Genomic DNA, 18,654 nt, shown 5'->3' on the forward strand with positions numbered 1-18,654 from the left:
AGTTGTATGCTTGAATCCCATTGAACATTAAATTGCATCTCATTTTGTTAGTTCTGAATTGAGGTAAAAGGATTGTCTAATTGCAAATCTAATTGTAATTTTTTACTATCCATTCATCCATTATACCCACCAATTATTTGTTATTTTATTTTGTTTAAGAACGGGAGTTGTGGTTTAGAGACAGGTCATATTGGCAGCTGTTTAATTGTTTGAGCCTTCCATGCAGCGAAAACTTGAAACTACAACCATGATACCAGACATCGGAACACTCTCACAGTTTATCTTCATCGTTGGTCAGAAATTAATGGACTACAAATACAGTAGTGTGGCTTTGTTGCTCTTTTTGTGCCAGCAACAAATAGTGACAGGCTGAACATTTTGATGCTCGCCCACTAGAGGGCACACGATACATAATTCACTTGCCTTGTGTCTTGGCGAGTTAACGGTTGGGGAATCGGGAATGACAGTTAGTGCATGTGCATTTAAATGCTGCAACTGTGTTAGTCACAGCTCACCTGTCAGCATTTGAAGGGACAGTGCCCTGGATGATGATGATCTCTCCGGGGTGCAGGCCTCCAGGTATTGATCCTGTGTATGGGATCACCTGAGGTGGAGAGGTTAGACCACTTAACACAATATTGGGGAAATAACGAGATTCACATTGAGTTATTAGCGACAAATTCTAGTACCGCGAATGTTTAAGCAGAGATTGACCACTTAATATCTGATTGTCGCCACCGGGACGTAATATTGTAATAGCGATGGCAATACGCCTCTCACCGGTTTCAGGACACTAAGCTTCGCGTTTGCCACCGACATCGAGCTTCCTGCGTCGGTCCACAAACAATTTGTTCGAGACAAATCAATCGAGGGAGCGAGTTTGCCGATTAAATATGACCGTTTATCTCATTCAGCGTTAAATTGGGGCGAGCGAAAGTGGACGCCGTGCGAGCCTTCGATGGCACGCATGCGCACAATTGACACGTGACTACAAGGTCCTGTTAAAGACAACAGTGGTCAACTGTAACAGCGATCAACCTTAAAGTAAACCACTCCTGGTTCAAATGCCATCCGCAGCACGGGATTTGAAAGTCACATTTAACTCAACTGTTGAATTAATGCATGCAATCGAAAGGAAGTTAAAGGGTGACGACCCACACTTTCACTTTCTGTGTTGCAAAAAAAAAATAAAAAAGTAACAAGTGATTGACAGTACTCCAAGCCAATAACATGCATCCGGTGTTTCAGACCAATCAGACCACTTCTCCGGTGATCCTTTTCGATGTCATATCTGTCCTCACACCCCTCCCTCATCATTACGACGCTGTCCGCTATCTGAGGACAAGTCACCGAGCCGTTAACTGTGTGAAACGACACGGACGAAATGGGACTTCGTAAGTAATAGTGACTCTTTAGTCGATGTTAAGGATTAATCCGCGTCGTCTTGTAAACGTATACGTTATACCGCAGTGAGACTCACTGGTCAGCGGCCAAATGTGATTTTTAGTCGTAGATACTAAAAAAGTAAAACATTTCATGACGCTAAAGTTACTACACATCATGTCCTCGGTATTAAATATTAAACAGTGGCGAAAAACGGGTTTTATTGACGTTGAAAACAAAACCACTTAGTGGTATAGTTTAATTTAAACTGCGCCATGTTTGTCCACCGTTGCTTGTTTCTTACCGTTGTATTTTTTTCCACTCTCACAGTCACGAAACGGTAATTTAACATTAAATAATTGTTGTGTGATTACAGAAATGTTATGTTCTTAACCAATCAGCAGGTCGTTGTTGAAATGGTTCCATCTGTGCTACTTGACGCCTAGTGCTTCCACTGGCACTCTGTTTTGGTTTCAATCTGAATTTCCGAACGGCCAATTTGAGTTTCGCACGGAATATCCGAACGGGTGGAGTGAACCAGTGGGCGCTCCTAGCCTATTTCCGAAACGCCCCCCACCCTCGTTTCTTGTTTTCATTTTGTCCCTATAAATTCACTGCACCGAATTCGATGTGCGCATTAATTATAACCAATTCAAATCGGCAGACAGGTCAAATGAATATTTGTCTCAAAGTGCATTTTCTTTTCAAATGAAATTTGCCCTCTTTTGTGTTTCAGTTTCAGCACTGGCTGTTGCTGCGGGCGCAGCGGGCGCAGCAGGTAAGCATAATAACAAGCACAAGTGTTAAATGTTGTTTCATTCGGAAGGTAGAATTAAGCTGTGAATCAGGGGCGCTTCGAGACAGTTTTACTTTGGGTAGTGATTGGGTGGCAGGTGGTTCAGTTGGGAGGACAGAGCTTATGAATTCCTTATACACACACACACAGACACAAACACACACTTCTAATTTGGTTTTCTGCATTCCCGGCAAGTCTTATCCATGTCACATGAATAAGAGCACTAACCCAGTCTGTACAGACTATGTAATAACAATTCTCAACAAGGACTGCCACAGATGATTATTTTGCTAGTCTCGTCAACAATAGCAGTTGCGATTACTTGACTAATCAATTGTAAATTGCACCAGCAAGCAGCTTTTCTTACATAACCATCATTATCTTGCAGCCTGAATTCTTTATACAAACTAAAAAAAAAAAAGATTTAGATGAAAGTACATTCAACAAACACAGTGTTAGTGTTTATACGTGTTTGACTGTCATTCTTGGTGTTCTCTTGCTTTTGTCCAGGAGGAATTTTGCTTTTTGCGCCAATTGCGATTGCCACCATTGGCTACCCAGCTGCGGTGGGGCTCACAGCTTTAGTCAACACTGGAGTCGCAACAGGCACTGCAGCAGCAGCAGGTATACATGCATACATACATGTTGAGTTACTACTCGATGTGCCAATGTCTTGCAGCTTATGCGGCCAAACCAATCACCTTTGCTACTATTGATCAGGTTATTGAAGTTTGAATGAACTGCCTTCATTAAAAAAATAAATAAAATAAATTGAGTTCATGTGCTTATGAATTGAAGTTCGAATGAACTGCCTTCATTAAAAAAAAATAAATAAAATAAATTGAGTTCATGTGCTTTGTGACTGTTCAGACTACAAAAGAGCCATCCAGTTTCAATCTGGATGGGTTAAAAATCGGATTTTAGCTAGCAGTCTCAACAAAGCCTTTGTGATCGGCAATCAAAGGCATTGATGGATCGATGCTGATCACATACATTTTCACGGAAATCGTTTTCACCATATGTGGCCAATTGATCTGAGCGCCATTAAATCCTAATGATCATTTTTTTTAACAAACCAGGCTTACTCAACTGTGCCGTTTTAGCTGGCAATATCGCTACTGTGGTTCTGCCGTCACATGGGTTATTCATGACGTGAAATGCGTTATTTTCTCTGTGTATACATAATGTTCTTAAACCGATGCAAAAAAAAATCTTGAATAATTGATTATTTGTGATAATTTTCAATAAGATTTCAAAATTTGAAAATGTTCACAGCTGCAGCCCAAATGAGCATGAATGGGTTTTTTTTGTCTTTCTGCCATGTGATCGGCTTCGTCACCAGCTCTGCGTGCACCTCTCCTGTCAAAGCTATGTGACATAAATTCCAGTCACGTGTTATAGAAACTGGATGCAGTTTATAAATCAAGATTCAATATCGATTTAGCAGAAGGCTAAAATCAAATTCATGGCTGTGATAGCATTGTGTTTGACTCGCTCTAAATTCTAAAGTGTGACCTCTTGTTTCAGGTTCAGCTGGTGCAACCATTGCTGCTGCACCTGTCGCTGGCTTGATCACTGTTATCCTCTGAGTCCTCAAAACCTAAAACTGGGCCACCGCTTTAAAGGATTTGTGACAAATTCTGTGCCATATGTAGCGGGGCGTGCACACTGAAATGTATGATGGATTTATGTTAATGTCAAGGAAATGTCGCATATTGTTTTTCTTGTATTTCAATTTTGGTCAATAAATGGCTCCCCTACTTTGTGAGCAGGACTTTGTTTTGGGTAGGTTGCAGTACACTGACACAAGGCTCTGAGAACATTAACACATCTGATGTTTTGAAATGGAGCTGAGAAACTGCATTTGTGTGCATGTAGCCTTGACAGACAACATTTTTGCTCACGGCACACAGGCTCTGAACTGCAGCTACTGCAAACCAATTCTCTTCGCTCGAGTGGCAGTGTTTCTGAAGGTCTCTCTCAAGTCATAGATTGGCTCACAACACATAGGCCGTTCTAGCCCCCCAAACAGTCACAATTTTTAATACATAAAAAAACAGTCAGCAGGCTCAGGCCTTCCCGTGTGGACTTTGCATGTTCTGCCTGTGCCACATTCCAAAAACGTGCACGGCAGGTTAATGGAACACTCGAAATTGTCCCTAGGTGTTATTGTTAACGTGAATGGTTGTATGTCTACGTGTGCCCTGCGATTGACCGGCAACCAGTTTGGGGTGTACCCAGCTACTACATGAGATAATACGGTGGACCAGATCTGGCCCCAAGGCCTCGAGTTTGACACCGTGTACAGACCCAATATCAATGAAATTGGGACATTGTGCTCAACAAATAAAAACAGTATAATGATTTGCAAATCATGTTCGTCCTTATTGTCATTGTATTCTGTTTTTATTTCTGTTTAACTCAATGACCCAAATTAAATTTGGAATTAGGTTTGTATTGTAGTCGCAGTACTATCTGTCATGGAAACTGAATAGGTGGAGGAGCTAAATTCACATATTTTATCATCTATGGTTGATTGTTATGTTTTCTTTTGTTTTGTTTTTTTCTTTCTTTCTTTTCAAAGTAAAGTTCGATTTAAAACCAGAGCCTCCACTTTCCATTTCTTGGAACAGTTTAAATTTCACAGAAAATAAATCCTTGCAGTCTAGCATACCTCACTTGTCAAGGGAGCTTAATTCAGAGCTTTATTTCTTCGGCCCATTCTCCCTCTCCTCCTCCCACCACCCCCCTCCCTTCCAGCTACCGGTACTTGGAAAAGGTTTCGTTTCACAAGAAACGAAACCTAACTTTGATTGACAGTCTTTTCCAACCAATGATAACTCTTCTTTGTCTCTGACCAATCAGCTTTTTGCTGTCATTTTGGGGGGGGGGGAGCGTTACCCTGTGCTGCACAACATAATAGTAGGCACACCCTTTCGAATCCAAAACGAAACAAAACATATTGTGTCTTTTGAAAAATGAGAGTTGAGTTTAAAACAACACTGAGATTTTTGCGGAGTCACTTTGGGTACATTTATCAAGACTCAAAGAGGTGTTTTGAAATAAGTGCCAATGACGAGCAGGGTAACAATCACCATTTGTTTTATCAGGCTTAAAAAGCAAAAAAATGGAAAGATCCATTGTTTATGTCAGCCAGGCGCTCCGCTAGATTACAGCAATAGCGTGAGTTTGTTATTTCTAAAGGCATATATAAATCAAATAAAGGAGAATTTTGTGGACTTTCAAAATTTCCTCCCTGACCTTTCTTAACTTGATGGTTTAAAATTTCACTTCGATTCGGCTTTATGACTCTTGTGTGAAAGCAGGAATAGGGTCAAAAAAACAAAGGGATAAGATAAGAAGTACGTGACATTCTGGATCCAACACTGTCCTTGTCCTACATACACACACACACACACACACACACGCACACACGCACACACACACACACACACACACACACACACACACACACACACAGACACACACGTTTATGTGTTTTTGTGGTCTGACGAGTCCACATTTAAAATTGTTTTGGGAAATTATGGATGTAGTGTTCTCTGGGGTGGAGGGGTTATAGACGGAGTGTTCTCCACCCCCCCCCTCCAAAAAAAACCCCCCAAAACATTCAGACTGCTCTGAAGGCAAAGTTGAGAAGCTAGCATTTGTGATGGTATGGAAATGTACTCAATGTAGTTTGTTTGTTTTTTCCGGGTGACGTCATATTAGGACAGCATGGTGCTCAGTTCAATGGTATTGTGTTGGACAAAAATTCTGCCCATTTATTGGCAACAAATGCTTTTGAACCAGAGCATTTTTAAGAGGAAGGAAGTGGCCGCGATGGCTCGTTTTGACCACTGAAAACACATTAACTGACAAACGACAGCACAAATTTCAGGAGGGTTGTTTACTTTTGAACAACTTATTGAATGTATTCAAGAAATGCAGTATATATATAATGAATATGAGTCATTTGATATAAAAAGTAGAAAGAACAATTATACATATATACAAACCGAAAGGTGTATCAATAGATAAGTATAGTACACAAAAGGGTAAAAGTATTTGATGAAATTTAGATTTCTTCCTTTTCTTTGGTATTGGAAATGATCAATATACATTATTGCACAACAAGGGGTAGGACTAGATAAGTTGTATACTTCTTCCTACTCCTTTGAACATATAACTGTGATGATGTTTGTATTACTTACTTTTACTTTTATTTTCCTTTCATAATTTTTGTTTGCATTTTGTCATGTTATTGTATGTTTTATATATGTTCAATAAACAAACAAACAAACAAACAAACAAACAGTAGTGTAGAACCGCTATAAATCACAGTAAGAGCTGTTTCTAGTGGGCACATTTTGATCCTCCTCATTAAGAATATAACCCTACATTATATGTAGGAAACACAATACAAGAAAGGTATCTCTATCTGTTATATCGTGGCTATTCCACTAATAAATTGCCATCGCTAGAAAGATATAGAGTCAAATATTTCATCATATTATAGTATGGTGTTCTCCATACCGTACAATGACAATAAGTCTATTGCAATGGAAACATAAAAGATCCGGTTTCTCCTCACTGGAAAAAAAAAAAAAAAAAAACAATACAAAACAAAACAATTGAAAAGAAATGTAAAACCCAAATGAAAGATATTCAATTTGGGGGGCATTTATCACAAAATCATACTACTAATAATAAATCACATTTATAGGGCAGGTTTCCGGACACTCAACTGTCCATATTTACTCTTAAGTGTGATGAAAGCAGTTAATGTCTCCTTTTCTTGTAGGATGGACGACATCCAGCTGTGCAAAGAAATCATGAGTTTGAAACAGGAATTGAAATGTGCTCCTCATCCATTTAGAAGACTTATCTTATCATTTTGTAGGTTCACCTGCATTCAACCCAGCTCCGGGCCCGATGGGCCCTGGAGGATTCCCTTGAAACTGTGGCGGCGACTTCACTGCTTTTCTTTCTCTCGAACATGTGTTTCACATACACGTTACAAAATGGTCATCCAACTGTGACTCACATGTGGACGAATGACGTCCAATACTAGCCTGACTTTTTATACCTTCGATTACTACAATACTGATGATTTAGAGTCGATGAAAGCATTTCAATCATAGAATTATGGTGAAAAAAATATCGACAGAATTGTATTAAAATGTTTGTTTTTTTTCCTGATGTGATATTGTGAAAGCAATAAAATGTTTGTTTATATGTCACATTTGTTTGTCGTACATACATGTACACGCACGCACACACAAACAAACACACACACACACACACACACACACACACACACACACACACACACACACACACACACATTTATAAACTGTGGGACCTCTACTTACTAAATTAATTGGTTCTGGAAGAAATTTCTTAATTAGAAAATGTTCTAAATTGAGACGCGTTTTCCATGTAAAGGCCCTAATCTGTTCCAAGCCCCACCCCAAAATTCAGACATAAATGTTTTCTAAAGCATAAAAATGCATCAAAATATGTTAAAAAAAAAGTTACAATTAGATTATTGCACAATAAATGAGAGTTATCCAGAATGTAAAAAACAAATAAAAGAGTAAAGTATAAAAATGATGGTCATTTAACTTTTAACTGCGTCCTCATCGTATTTTTGCCCTCTTTTTAGTTCATGTTCTCTCTCAGAAGTGGTTTTTGCCTGGCGTTTGATCCGAGGGCGTTTGCTTTTGCCGGCTTTTAACAATCCTTCGATAATGTCCAAGGCAAACATTAACATAGTGAGCAATCGACCGACTGGTGAACATTTTTTCTGGGTGATTCACATTTCCGTCAAGCTATCGGAACGCCTCATGGCCCGAGGGGCGAATGACGAGGACGCTGCATAGACACATTTCTATCTATTTATCTATCAGACACGTACCTACCTACGACCGTAGGTCCCTCTTAGCCAATGGGATGCCAGGAAGGTGTTTCGTTCAGGAAACTCGGAGCTGCGAGGAGCAGCCCATACTGTATTTTTACCTTTCGTATCTTGACATTTCTTTCGTAACAAGAGGCGATATTTTCCTACTGAGGCGTTTCGTAACTTGAAAATTTTGTATAAAGAGACGTTCATAAGTAGAGGTACCACTGTATACAAAGAGAGAGAGAGAGAGAGAGAGAGAGAGAGATATGCATCCATCCATTTTCAACACCTCTTATCCTGAGCAGGGTCACAGGACATGCTGGAGTCTATTCCAGCTGAGTTTTGGCCGGAAGGCGGACTACATCCTGAACCTCGTCACCAATCAGTCGCAGGGCACATAAAGAGACAAATAAAAACCTCGTCACCAATCAGTCGCAGGGCACATAAAGAGACAAATAAACATTCACATCTCCACCGTCACTGAGTGGGAACCGATCCCACGCTGTCCGCATATGTCGGGCCAGTGTACCACGACACCATAAGTGACACAATACAAATATGTAGCTATAAATAAGTGTTGGTGTGTACGTGCATGTATAAAAGAGAGAGAGAGATTATTGCCTTCTTGGAGACAATAAAACAACAATGCATCTTCATTTATTTCGCGCTTCCACAAAAGCTGCAGCTGTAACATGTTAACCGACAACAATGCAATCATAACAACTATTCCCTCGTGTGCCTTGTTGTTAGAAGCGGCTATAGATGACAAAGGAGAGAGTCAGTCTCCTCTGAACAGTGGTTCAAAAACGTCATGATCACAGCATGCACGACGTCACACGATATTGATTATATCGATGCAGAGGTTCATTCGCTGAAACTAAAGCAAAGCAAGTACGATTTTCTTTGAAAGCAAGGCCTTTGGGTGTTATCGTGATGTGGACTGAAGCCCAGAAAGCCGCTGTGAGGAAAGCAAGGCCATAAAAAAAAAAAAGGAGAGGACAGTGGGACTTTCCAACGAACATGGGAGTGTTGCAAAGGCTTCAATGGACTTGTTGAACTTTCTTTTTTGAGCTCCATCTCACCCGAGGCCCTCTTGACATTGGATGTCGGAAAACAATATATGGAAGGATATACAATTGTTTAGCATCGCCTTATGAACATTGATTGATGGGCTGTGGCATGTATCCTGTTGATTAAATAAAGATTTTGTATGTCCCAATTGTATGTGCATTCTTTTTCTCTTGCTGGCTTTTGACTTCAACTTGATCTGTCAATAAATGCGCAGATCTCACTGCACCACAAACAACAGGAAATGTTTTGGTCCGATTGGACTGTATGCGCATATGCGAGTGAAAATAAACATTTTGGATTCTGCTCAAATCTATAAGGTTTGTACTAACCTTGCAATAAATAAGCACAAATGACCGGATATACAAAAACATTATGTTTTGTTGAATGCATAAGACTATCTTAGAAATTGTGAACTCGGCTGACCCCAGAAGTTGCTGTGAGCAAAACAAGACCTTATAAGGAGAGACGGGGGGAGAGAAGAGCAGGGGAGTTTCTGATAGAGAGGAAGTGTGTGTTTACATCCACGGCCATTTTGTTTTGCACTGAGTGATTTACAACAGCAACTGTGTGCTCTGTACTAACCAAACCCAATTTCAAGCAGCGTCTTTTTCATGGACGCCTTTGCCTCTTTCAACAAGACAACGCCAAGCCGCATTTTGCACGTGTTACAACCACGTGCCTTCTTTGTTAGAGTGCGGGCAGTCCAGACCTGTGTGCCATTAAAAATGTGTAGCATATTGTGAAGCGTAAAGTACCACAATGGAGACCCTGAACTGTTGAACATCTGAACCTGGACATCAAGCAAGAATGGGAAATAAATCCATCGATAAAGCTTCAACAATTAGTGTCCTTAGTTCCCGCGTGTTTATTCAAAGTTTTCATAAGAAATGGTGAGCTGGTTACAATAAATCTTCAAGTGTTAAAAAAAAGAAAAAAACGTTTGAAAAGGCTCCATTTGATCAGGCTGACTGTGTGTTGTGTGAACATGGGGTCAAATTATATTCGGTGAGAATTAGACAGGAACGTGTTTGATCTTCTGCGTCAACTTTCACTTTCGGTTTGGTCACGTTGGCAGACGGTTCTTCCAAATTCCCCCCACCCCCGAACATCCCACCACCCAACCATCCAACCAATCAGAGCGGTGGAATCCACCCATTGCCCACCCACTAGCACCAAGATAAAAGCCAGCAGCCTGGCACTTGACCAAAACAATTCCGGGTTACGAAACGACGAGAAGAGAAAACCAGACGAAGACAACATGGGAGGTGAGTCATACGTTTCGCAGCGACGAATGATGCGTTTGTATGATATTAATCCTCTTTAAATAAAAAAAGACAGTGGTTAAATTCACATCAGAACATTTCCAACAATGCACGCGACGGACATTTTGTGAGTCGTAGTCATGTGGTACTTTTTTTTTAGTGATTGCAAAATGAAGCCCCATAAAGCAGTGAAGCCCTGCAGGGAAATACTGAACACACGCTTCGGGGCTTCCAACATGAATCATTTCCTCGACTACGCCATCATGTGGACAGGAAAATGTATAACATGCTTGGTGCATGCAATAAAATGGTGGGGTGTAAACCATGCTCTGAACACAAAACAATATGTACGTATTTGAGGAGTGTTTTTACATGAATTGTTCTGTGTTACTTTGTCTATGTTTGTGCTTATGCAACAAGTGAAAATGTGAAATAAGGAGGTAAAATAAAATGCTTATTCGTTTGCAGAGAATAGCAATATTTTACCCAGTTTTTGGACTCAGGCTTTTTTTTTTTTTTGCAGAGAATACACCTGCTTTTGAACAAACTCTTTCACATGGTACTGATGAAGCAGGGGTGCATAGATATGTGATAGCAAGTTGGTATGAAGGGAATCCATAGCGTTTCTTTGTCGCTTTTATTTCGAACACTCGAACCTATCGTATCATTTCCTGAATGAGTCACGTGGTACACCCCCTTCGCTGGGCTTCAAACGTCACCACTGACGTCATCAACACGCGCTTCGACTCCCCATTCATGAACCACTCATCTAGATTACTCGGGACTAGCTTCAGGGATTCGACCCGTGGAGCACATCACTACTTTTTTTACTTGTTCGAAATCAAAATTAACTTTTGAATTAAAATGGGATATTCAGCTTCAGTAAAACAATGTATGTCAAGTCAAATGAATATAATCACCAAGTGCCCTTTTTTTAAATTTCACCAGGTAGTTCATCTGTTCCAGCCGGTAAGATTGATTGATTGATTGCCACGTCATAACCTCAAATAAAACTATTTTCGAAAGACCACTAATTTGCACGTTTGGGCTCTCTAGGCTCCTTGCTTTATCCATCCCCTGCTGGGACCACGATAGGTTATGACGTGAATCCGAACGTCAACCTGATCACGACTCCTTTTCAGTCTTCACCATCTGGAGCATTGCCAACGGGAACAGCATTAGCAGCAGCAGCAGCAAGTAAGCAAACATTGAATGACTTGAGGAAACCATTTGCAAATTGTGTATCATCAACTTGACCAAAACGATCACCATATAAGGCACAATATTATTAATAGAAATTCAAACAGACAAATCTCACAGGTGAAAATTCTGAAAACATGGCAAAATGTAGAATGATTAACATCAGTTCAAATCCACATTTTCTTTTTTTTTTTTTATACATCTTTTTTAATTATAAATGGCATTGTTCATTGTAATTTTTCATGCATGCAAGACCCCAAGAAATGTAGACAAAATTACTTGGGTCACAGTGTTATAAAAAGTATTGACCGCGTTTTCAGTTGCATGAGATCACTTCCGGCGCGACTTTGGACACAGCCACGCAGTTGTCTGCCTGAGTGCGGCACCCAAAACAGTCCTTCCAAAAACCTGCATATCAACTCTGGCAGTGAGACCCAAACAGCGTACCATGAGAAATCATCAGGACAATGGAACATTTAATAGATGGCAAAAGATATATGATGAACTTCTGTATCCACCCATTACCATTCATACAATGAAAGAAGTCACGGCTTCTTGTGAGTATATGAGTTTTGTGTTGAACTAAAAGGGCCCCACTTTCACAGAGTACATCTGTGAATGAAAAACAGATCATCATTTTGATATTTTTGCTTGGCAGTGTGTTGTGAGATTTTTCTAATGTACGGTAAAATGAGTCCCTTGGCACAACAAGGTTTGGGACCCACTGCCCAAAGGTTCTGCGATCCTTTCGCGGCCTTGTACCGGACACAATCTGGTGGTCAGGCAAGGTCCTTATTAGGCTTTGGCGCCACCTTGTTCAATCTTAGTTCTTTAAAGAAAATGTATAAAAATACATCTGCCACAAACCAGCAAAGAAAGGAAATCTTAAATTAAAACCAGATATGTGCCAATTAGAAATCCACAAGTCGCCCAGGCTGCAAATTGGAACTGCGATATAACAGGGTGTACTGTTTAATGTATTTTGGACTTGCATTAGTGGTAGTTTGAAGTGATCCCTGCGAAAATTATTCTCCTGATAGTGTTACAGGTATGAACTCTACATTCTGATATGTCACGTCTCATTTTAGGTTCAAGCTCTGCTGCAGCACCCACCGCTGGCCATGTGATGTCCCTGTTCTGAGTCCCAAAAATGGAATCTCATAACATGTCCTTCATTTCAAATGGCCTGTTCTCATTATATACAAGAGTGCATTGAAAGCTAAACTCAATTGAATTATGTTACTGAAAAAAAGTCCACGAGTAAAGGATAAAACTCCAATTTGTGTGTTGTTGTTACGTGTTATCAGGCTCTTGGACAGAACATTCACACATGATGATTTTGAAGTGGGCCCCCCTGCTGCAGTACGGGTTTGCTCTGTCCACTGCTAAATTTTATGTGTGTGTACATGAGAAAATCTGCATCTGAGTTAAGAGGTCCTGGGTGCAAATCCAAGCGGTCTTTTTTCCTGTGTGGGTTCCTGCCACTTTTCCAAAACTTTCTGCTTTGATTAATTGAAGAGTCTAAATCGGGGGTTGGCAACCTGCGGCTCAAGAGCCGCATGTGGCTCTTTAGCGACGACCTAGTGGCTTCCTGGAAAATTTCAAAAATGTTTGAAAATTAAAAAAGAATATATATATTCACACACAGTATTTTTAATATTGTTTCAGGACACAAACATTAACGTTTTCTGATGCTGTAAAAATGTTAAGAATAAATATTACATTTCAACATTTCTGCCAACGAGGATTTGCGTCATAGCCTGCGACACACATTTCTATGAAATTAGCAGGTTGCTGTTGCGGGAAAAAAAACAGCGTTTCATGTACAATTCATCGAGGGTACTGGGAAAAGAATGGGAATATGGAGGGCAGAGGGAAGCATTTCTCAACAGTACATGTGAGCTACGATAGTGAACACGCTGCAAAAGTGCATCCAGGGCCTCGTTCATCTGGCTGTTGCTCATTATGGCATGCGTATGCGCGTGTGCGATCACGGGAGGTTGTTTGATGAAAAAGTAGACTGTGGGTCAAAAAAGATTGGGCACCCCTCCCTGCTCTCCAGATGCAGAGAAAAAAAACTTTTAATCATGAAGGCTCATTGTGTATTCGAGCCAACTTCATCATTTTGATAGGAGGCTAATATAGTAGAGCTAAGATCGGTCCGAAAAAATTTAACCCGGCCCGAGCCCGATCACTTAACTAGATTTGCGGGCCCGAGCCCGAAGCAAACCCAAGATTTCATATTTTATTTGTGAGGACTCCGGAGGAGGAGGGGTGATTTCTGATAACAAAGCCTGTCTTTTGTAACGAAATCTAAGTTAAACAAGACTGTATAAACATTTACATCTTTTATATTTCTGTTTCTGAAGAGGTTACATTAACCGACAATTTTCAATCATTGACGGATTTTTTTTTAAGAGTGGACGGGGAAAATTTAAGGCCATCCGTCATTTTGACGGGTTGAAAAGTGGGCCGTAAACCACAGCAGCAGTAAGTCCTTAAGAATCAGGCGCGGCACTTTAAGAGAGAGAAGCAGAGAGACAAAGACGAACAATGACAGGTGGATACTCGACAGAGACTTGAAGGAGTTCTTTGAATTGTCATTGCAAGAGTTTAGTCCAGTACGTGTTGTGATGAGGCGACTTCTGTTGTTTTGTGAACCACGGTCTTTCGTGGCCAAAACTATTCACGGCCTCGAAACTAAAAAAAAAAAAAAAAAAAAAAGTCAGCGAGAGAGAAGCCCGACCCGAACCCGAAGCAATGATTGACATTTTAGGCCCGATCTTACGTACCTCTATAATATAGACACATACAGCATGCATTGCCTTCATTATAAGGCTTTTAATTTTTTTGCGGCTCCAGACATGTTTTTTTTGGTCCAAATGGCTTTTTCAACATTTTGGGTTGTCGACCCCTGGTCTAAATTGTCCGCAAGCGTGAATGTCTGTTTGACCTGCGACTGTCTGGTGGCCAATTCAAAGGTGCGCCTTGCCTTTTTCTCTCTCCACTCAACAGCGCGCCCGGCCCAACTCGGGAATGACTTTCAAGCGGTGTTGGGCGTGCCTTCGGGCTACGAACAGTTTCTAGTTAACAGCCGACAACTGGGTCTGTAGGTACACGCGTCGTTGCGGCTTTAGGAACCGCTTTGGGACCCAGTTTGAGGTCGCTCAACAGCAACAGCGCGCCCGTGACCCTCATGAGGAGCAGTACAAAGATATACATAGCTGCTCTGTATGGGCAGTAAAATGTTTGGTTTACATATTTTGATTTCTACGAAATTGAATCTTTAAAACGACAAATTACATGAAACAACAAAAACATTCATGACAATCACACAATTATTTTCGAAGAGTTTAAAAACAACTGTTTGTTTTTCAGATCAGAATTCTTTCATCGGCTATCCTGATACAGTAAAGGTCGCCAAGCAACTTTTGTAACAAAGCACTACAGTAATACCGTATTTGACAAATGACGTATGCAAGTACCCGTCGGCAGTCGACGCCCATGTTCTTTGGATCAGTTCTGGAGAAACGAAACTAGCCTCTGTCCTTTGAAAGCACGCCCCCTTTCGTTACTCCATCCATTGTCACGCGAGAAAATAAAACCGAGACAGGCTCAAAAGTACGCATTCATATCCATACTTACAAGGACAGGACAACATGGGATTGTGTAAGTATTTCTCTCTTAGCATTCCATCATCACGGAAACTGGTAGGAAATGGAACCTTCCGCTTTGACGTGTGTTTTTCATTTGCAGTGACCATTTTAGCTGTTGCCGGTGGCGCAAGTAAGAGGTTTTACAAAATCAATACATATTTATGGTTTTGAAGAAACAGTCTTTTTTTAAATTGTTGACCCACACTAGCACTTTGCTTGTTGTTGGCTGTTTTCACTGATGTGATTGACTTCACTTTCGGTCCAGCTGGTTCGGTGGTTCTGGCTCCGGTGGTCTTGGGGGCCGTCGGCTTCACTTCAGCTGGGATAGCAGCAGGCTCGTATGCGGCGAGCATGATGTCAGCCGCCGCTGTCGCCAACGGAGGAGGGGTGGCGGCAGGTAGCGCGGTGGCTGTCTTGCAGTCTGTCGGTAAGTCGTATTACCCAATTCAAGTACAGCTTAATTCATAACTGCGTATTTGTAAAACGGAACTAAGTTGGTTCAGAGCTTGACGACAATTAGGCCCCAGTATCTTTGAAAAATTTACCGATAGCCTCACTTGTTTCGTTTTCAATGAAAGAGGGAACAGCCTCGTGTAATTTGGTTCATCCAGCTCACCTTTTTCTGAGGCATTTTATTCGAAATAGTAAATACCATCTATTTTGCTCTGTTTGACTCAAGCCTGTTCGCAATGCACAAGCACCAAAAACATATTTGAAAAATATGGCTCTGTAAATGTTTTGTAATGAAAGAAAAACAAAACCCACACGACTCATGACTTAAGGGGTGTTCACACTGCAACACCCCTTAAGTCATGAGTCGTGTGGGTTTTTTTATTTTTTATTTTTTTTTATGAAACACAATCTGCACCGCAGGATAAACGTTGGGTGAATTCTGATTATCATGTCAGGAAAAATTCTAAAGTTACAGCCAGTTGTTGGTATGTATGCATCCCTGCTTTATTTCCAATGCGACCCCTAAGTACAATAATATTTATATTGTTTCAATCGTCACAGCATATCTAATTATTATTTCTCATTAATACTCCCGGGAGATTTTGCAGTTGTGCCCAATGTTGTGTCTGTTAATTTCTACATGTTCTAATCAAAGAAAATGAGAAAAAGGGAGATCATCCCCCCCCCTTCCTGTACTGTAGGAATGGCTGGTTTGTCAACCGCTGCCTCTGCAGCTGTGGCCGGTGCAGGAGGAACTGTGGGAGCGGTCGTTGCTGCACTCATCTGAGGCCAAACCTTTTTGGGAAATGGGATAACATTTCATATATTATTTCAATGATATAATAAGAATATGTGTCCAATCAATAAAGACCCCACTTTTGGCTGCAGTTCATTGTCTGTATTTTTACAAGATGGCCGTCACCTTCATAAGCAACACCACAGCCATCTAGGAGATGTTCAAGCATATCTCTGAGCAGTTCACAGCCATGCTGCGCCGTAACGGGTGAGGGTATGGATGAGATGGAGTTAACTGAAGCTGAGAGCAACATGAATGATTTGGTGTCCGAGTACCAGCAGGACCGGGACGCTACTGCTGAGGATGAAGGGGAAAGTTGAAGAAGAAGACGGAAGCTTGAAGATAACAATGTCAGTGTATTCATTGGCAAATGAAGAAACCATCATTGGCTGGTCTCCAGTGTGACCGGCGATATTTTGGAGCTCTTTGAATAAAAAAAGTTGAGCCATGTTATATTAAATGATGTTGCTCAATAGAGTCTTCATGTTCAGTCTTTTGTATAAAGAACCAATGTTTTTTTTTTGTTTATATGTCGGGCTGCCTGGTGGTTAACTGCAACGAATGACCCGACTTACGAACAACGAAAGAACAGATTTACGAACGACCCGATTTACGAACTTTTCTTTTTTTTCTCTCTTTTTATTCTCTTCTTTTTTTCTCTATTTAATCACACTCTTTTTCTGCCCTTTCAAAAAAATGTGGAAAAAAAGCTTTTGGTATTTATTTTCCAAATGTGCTTTTAATAAGACAGACATACACAGTAAACAGCGATATAAAATATAAATGTATCCGCTTATCCACCAAATAACCCGTTGTTTAAAGAGGCTTCGTTGAAGTGTCACGTGGTACTTCCCCTCCTGTCAGCGCTCATTTCCAGTCACCGAGTCTGGCCTTGGATCCCATCCCAGTAGGCCCAGTGCCGCGTGAGTTGTATAGTGGTGGCGTTTGAGTTCTGACGACCAGCCCAGTCCCGTTTGGTTGCATCTGGCCTTGGATCCCATCCCAGTAGGCCGGCCCAGTGCTGCGTGAGTTGTATAGTGGTGGCGTTTGAGTTCTGACGACCAGCCCAGTCCCGTTTGGTTGCCCCCCATTAAGGAGCTCAAAGTGCCCCCCACAAACAGAGTGTGTCAGGATGACTGCATCAACCCCGATAGACGTTTGCCAGTCAATGACTTGCCCTGGAAAGTCCATTCAAGACAACAGTTAAAAGACGCGGATGAATGTTTCAATGCTCAAGAATAGCTCCATTAATCAGTGAAAAGCCAGCATTAATGCAGTGTTTCAATGCAAGTGGACAGTGTACACTGGTGACAGCTCAAAAGTGGTGATGCAGCCATTTTGTGCTAAGCCGGTGGAGATCCTGCCTTCCGACAACTTACCACACTGCGCGTGAACTTCTCCAAGGAGGTGCGGCGGCCTTGTTCAGGGTCTGCAGGTTGTTGCTATGGGAGGGGCATGGTTTTGGGGGGGTCGGGTACAGGAGGCGATGAGATGAGCGGTGATGTTATGAGTCAGGGAGAAAAATGATCAAGAAGCACACAAATGAGGGGTCGAGGACACAAACATGGAGGTTTGATGGTGGGAGGTGTGGGGGGGACGGGTGGCGGGCAGCGGCAGGGGCGGTGTTGGAACAGCAAGGGACAGAAAGGCTGGCGTGAACACAAGTAGCGATTTGCTAGAAAGATCCACATTACACTACACGAGTGTTCTATAACAGAGAGAAAATGGCATTAAAAGCAACAAAAACACACACGATGTTACATTACAACAATGGTAGTTTTTGAAATAGGAAAAACAATTAGAATCTTCCCAGAATCATGTGACTTGACGCAGGGTTTCAGTTTTAAATCTCACGTTTTAAATGACCTCGACAATCAAGCATGACATTTCAGCAATAAAACAAGTGCTCTGACAAACATTTTACTTTACTGCTTTCCGTTTTTCTATACATTAGTACATTTGAAAAATCTATACATGAAAGATATTACATCATATAGAAAAGCGTTTTTAGCCGAAAAAAACCACCATGTATAGTAAGGCGTTTTAGGTGAAAAAAACGACCATGTATAGTAAGGCGTTTTTAGCCGAAAAAAAAAACGACCATGTATAGTAAGGCGTTTTTAGCCGAAAAAAAA

At 41.1% G+C, this 18,654-nt stretch overlaps 3 protein-coding genes and 2 long non-coding RNA genes across 10 annotated transcripts in view; 2 read left to right on the plus strand and 3 right to left on the minus strand.

Annotated features, from left to right (window-relative positions):
* lgals8b (galectin 8b) overlaps positions 1 to 1,211 on the minus strand; it is a 4,153-nt gene extending 2,942 nt beyond the window's left edge. Inside the window, exons 1-2 of the mRNA XM_019870138.1 lie at positions 781 to 1,211; positions 515 to 604 (exon numbers count right to left, since the gene is read on the minus strand). Coding sequence (XP_019725697.1) covers positions 515 to 604; positions 781 to 819 — 129 coding nt within the window. The 5' untranslated portion in view covers positions 820 to 1,211. The remainder of the gene's footprint in view (positions 1 to 514; positions 605 to 780) is intronic.
* A 9,097-nt stretch (positions 1,212 to 10,308) lies between these two features.
* LOC109516088 (uncharacterized) lies at positions 10,309 to 12,893 on the plus strand. Its single transcript, XR_002168295.1, has 4 exons — positions 10,309 to 10,417; positions 11,363 to 11,383; positions 11,471 to 11,611; positions 12,703 to 12,893. It is a non-coding gene; the product is annotated as an uncharacterized LOC109516088 (long non-coding RNA).
* On the minus strand, positions 10,463 to 11,356 carry LOC109516089 (uncharacterized). Its single transcript, XR_002168296.1, has 2 exons — positions 11,237 to 11,356; positions 10,463 to 10,562 (listed from the first exon to the last, which is right to left on the minus strand). It is a non-coding gene; the product is annotated as an uncharacterized LOC109516089 (long non-coding RNA).
* A 2,241-nt stretch (positions 12,894 to 15,134) lies between the features above and the next one.
* On the plus strand, positions 15,135 to 16,615 carry LOC109516078 (interferon alpha-inducible protein 27-like protein 2A). Its single transcript, XM_019870283.1, has 4 exons — positions 15,135 to 15,283; positions 15,371 to 15,400; positions 15,536 to 15,697; positions 16,425 to 16,615. Exons 1-4 carry the CDS (start codon positions 15,274 to 15,276, stop codon positions 16,508 to 16,510), a joined length of 288 nt encoding a protein of 95 aa, XP_019725842.1. The 5' UTR covers positions 15,135 to 15,273; the 3' UTR covers positions 16,511 to 16,615.
* A 623-nt stretch (positions 16,616 to 17,238) lies between these two features.
* Positions 17,239 to 18,654, minus strand: part of LOC109516077 (regulator of G-protein signaling 6-like) — a 34,754-nt gene continuing 33,338 nt past the window's right edge. For 3 of the 6 annotated variants that reach the window (XM_019870278.1, XM_019870279.1, XM_019870277.1), the window contains 2 exons: positions 17,899 to 17,961; positions 17,239 to 17,697 (listed from right to left, as the gene is read on the minus strand). In XM_019870278.1, the coding sequence (XP_019725837.1) occupies positions 17,647 to 17,697; positions 17,899 to 17,961 (114 nt within the window). In that variant the 3' untranslated portion in view covers positions 17,239 to 17,646. Of the gene's footprint in view, positions 17,698 to 17,898; positions 18,228 to 18,654 lie in introns of all 6 variants that reach the window. The other 3 variants (XM_019870282.1, XM_019870280.1, XR_002168291.1) reach the window with 2 other exon arrangements.

This window comes from Hippocampus comes, unplaced genomic scaffold (genome assembly GCF_001891065.2).
Source record: "Hippocampus comes isolate QL1 unplaced genomic scaffold, H_comes_QL1_v1.1 scaffold43, whole genome shotgun sequence".
Taxonomy (NCBI): Eukaryota; Metazoa; Chordata; class Actinopteri; order Syngnathiformes; family Syngnathidae; genus Hippocampus; species Hippocampus comes.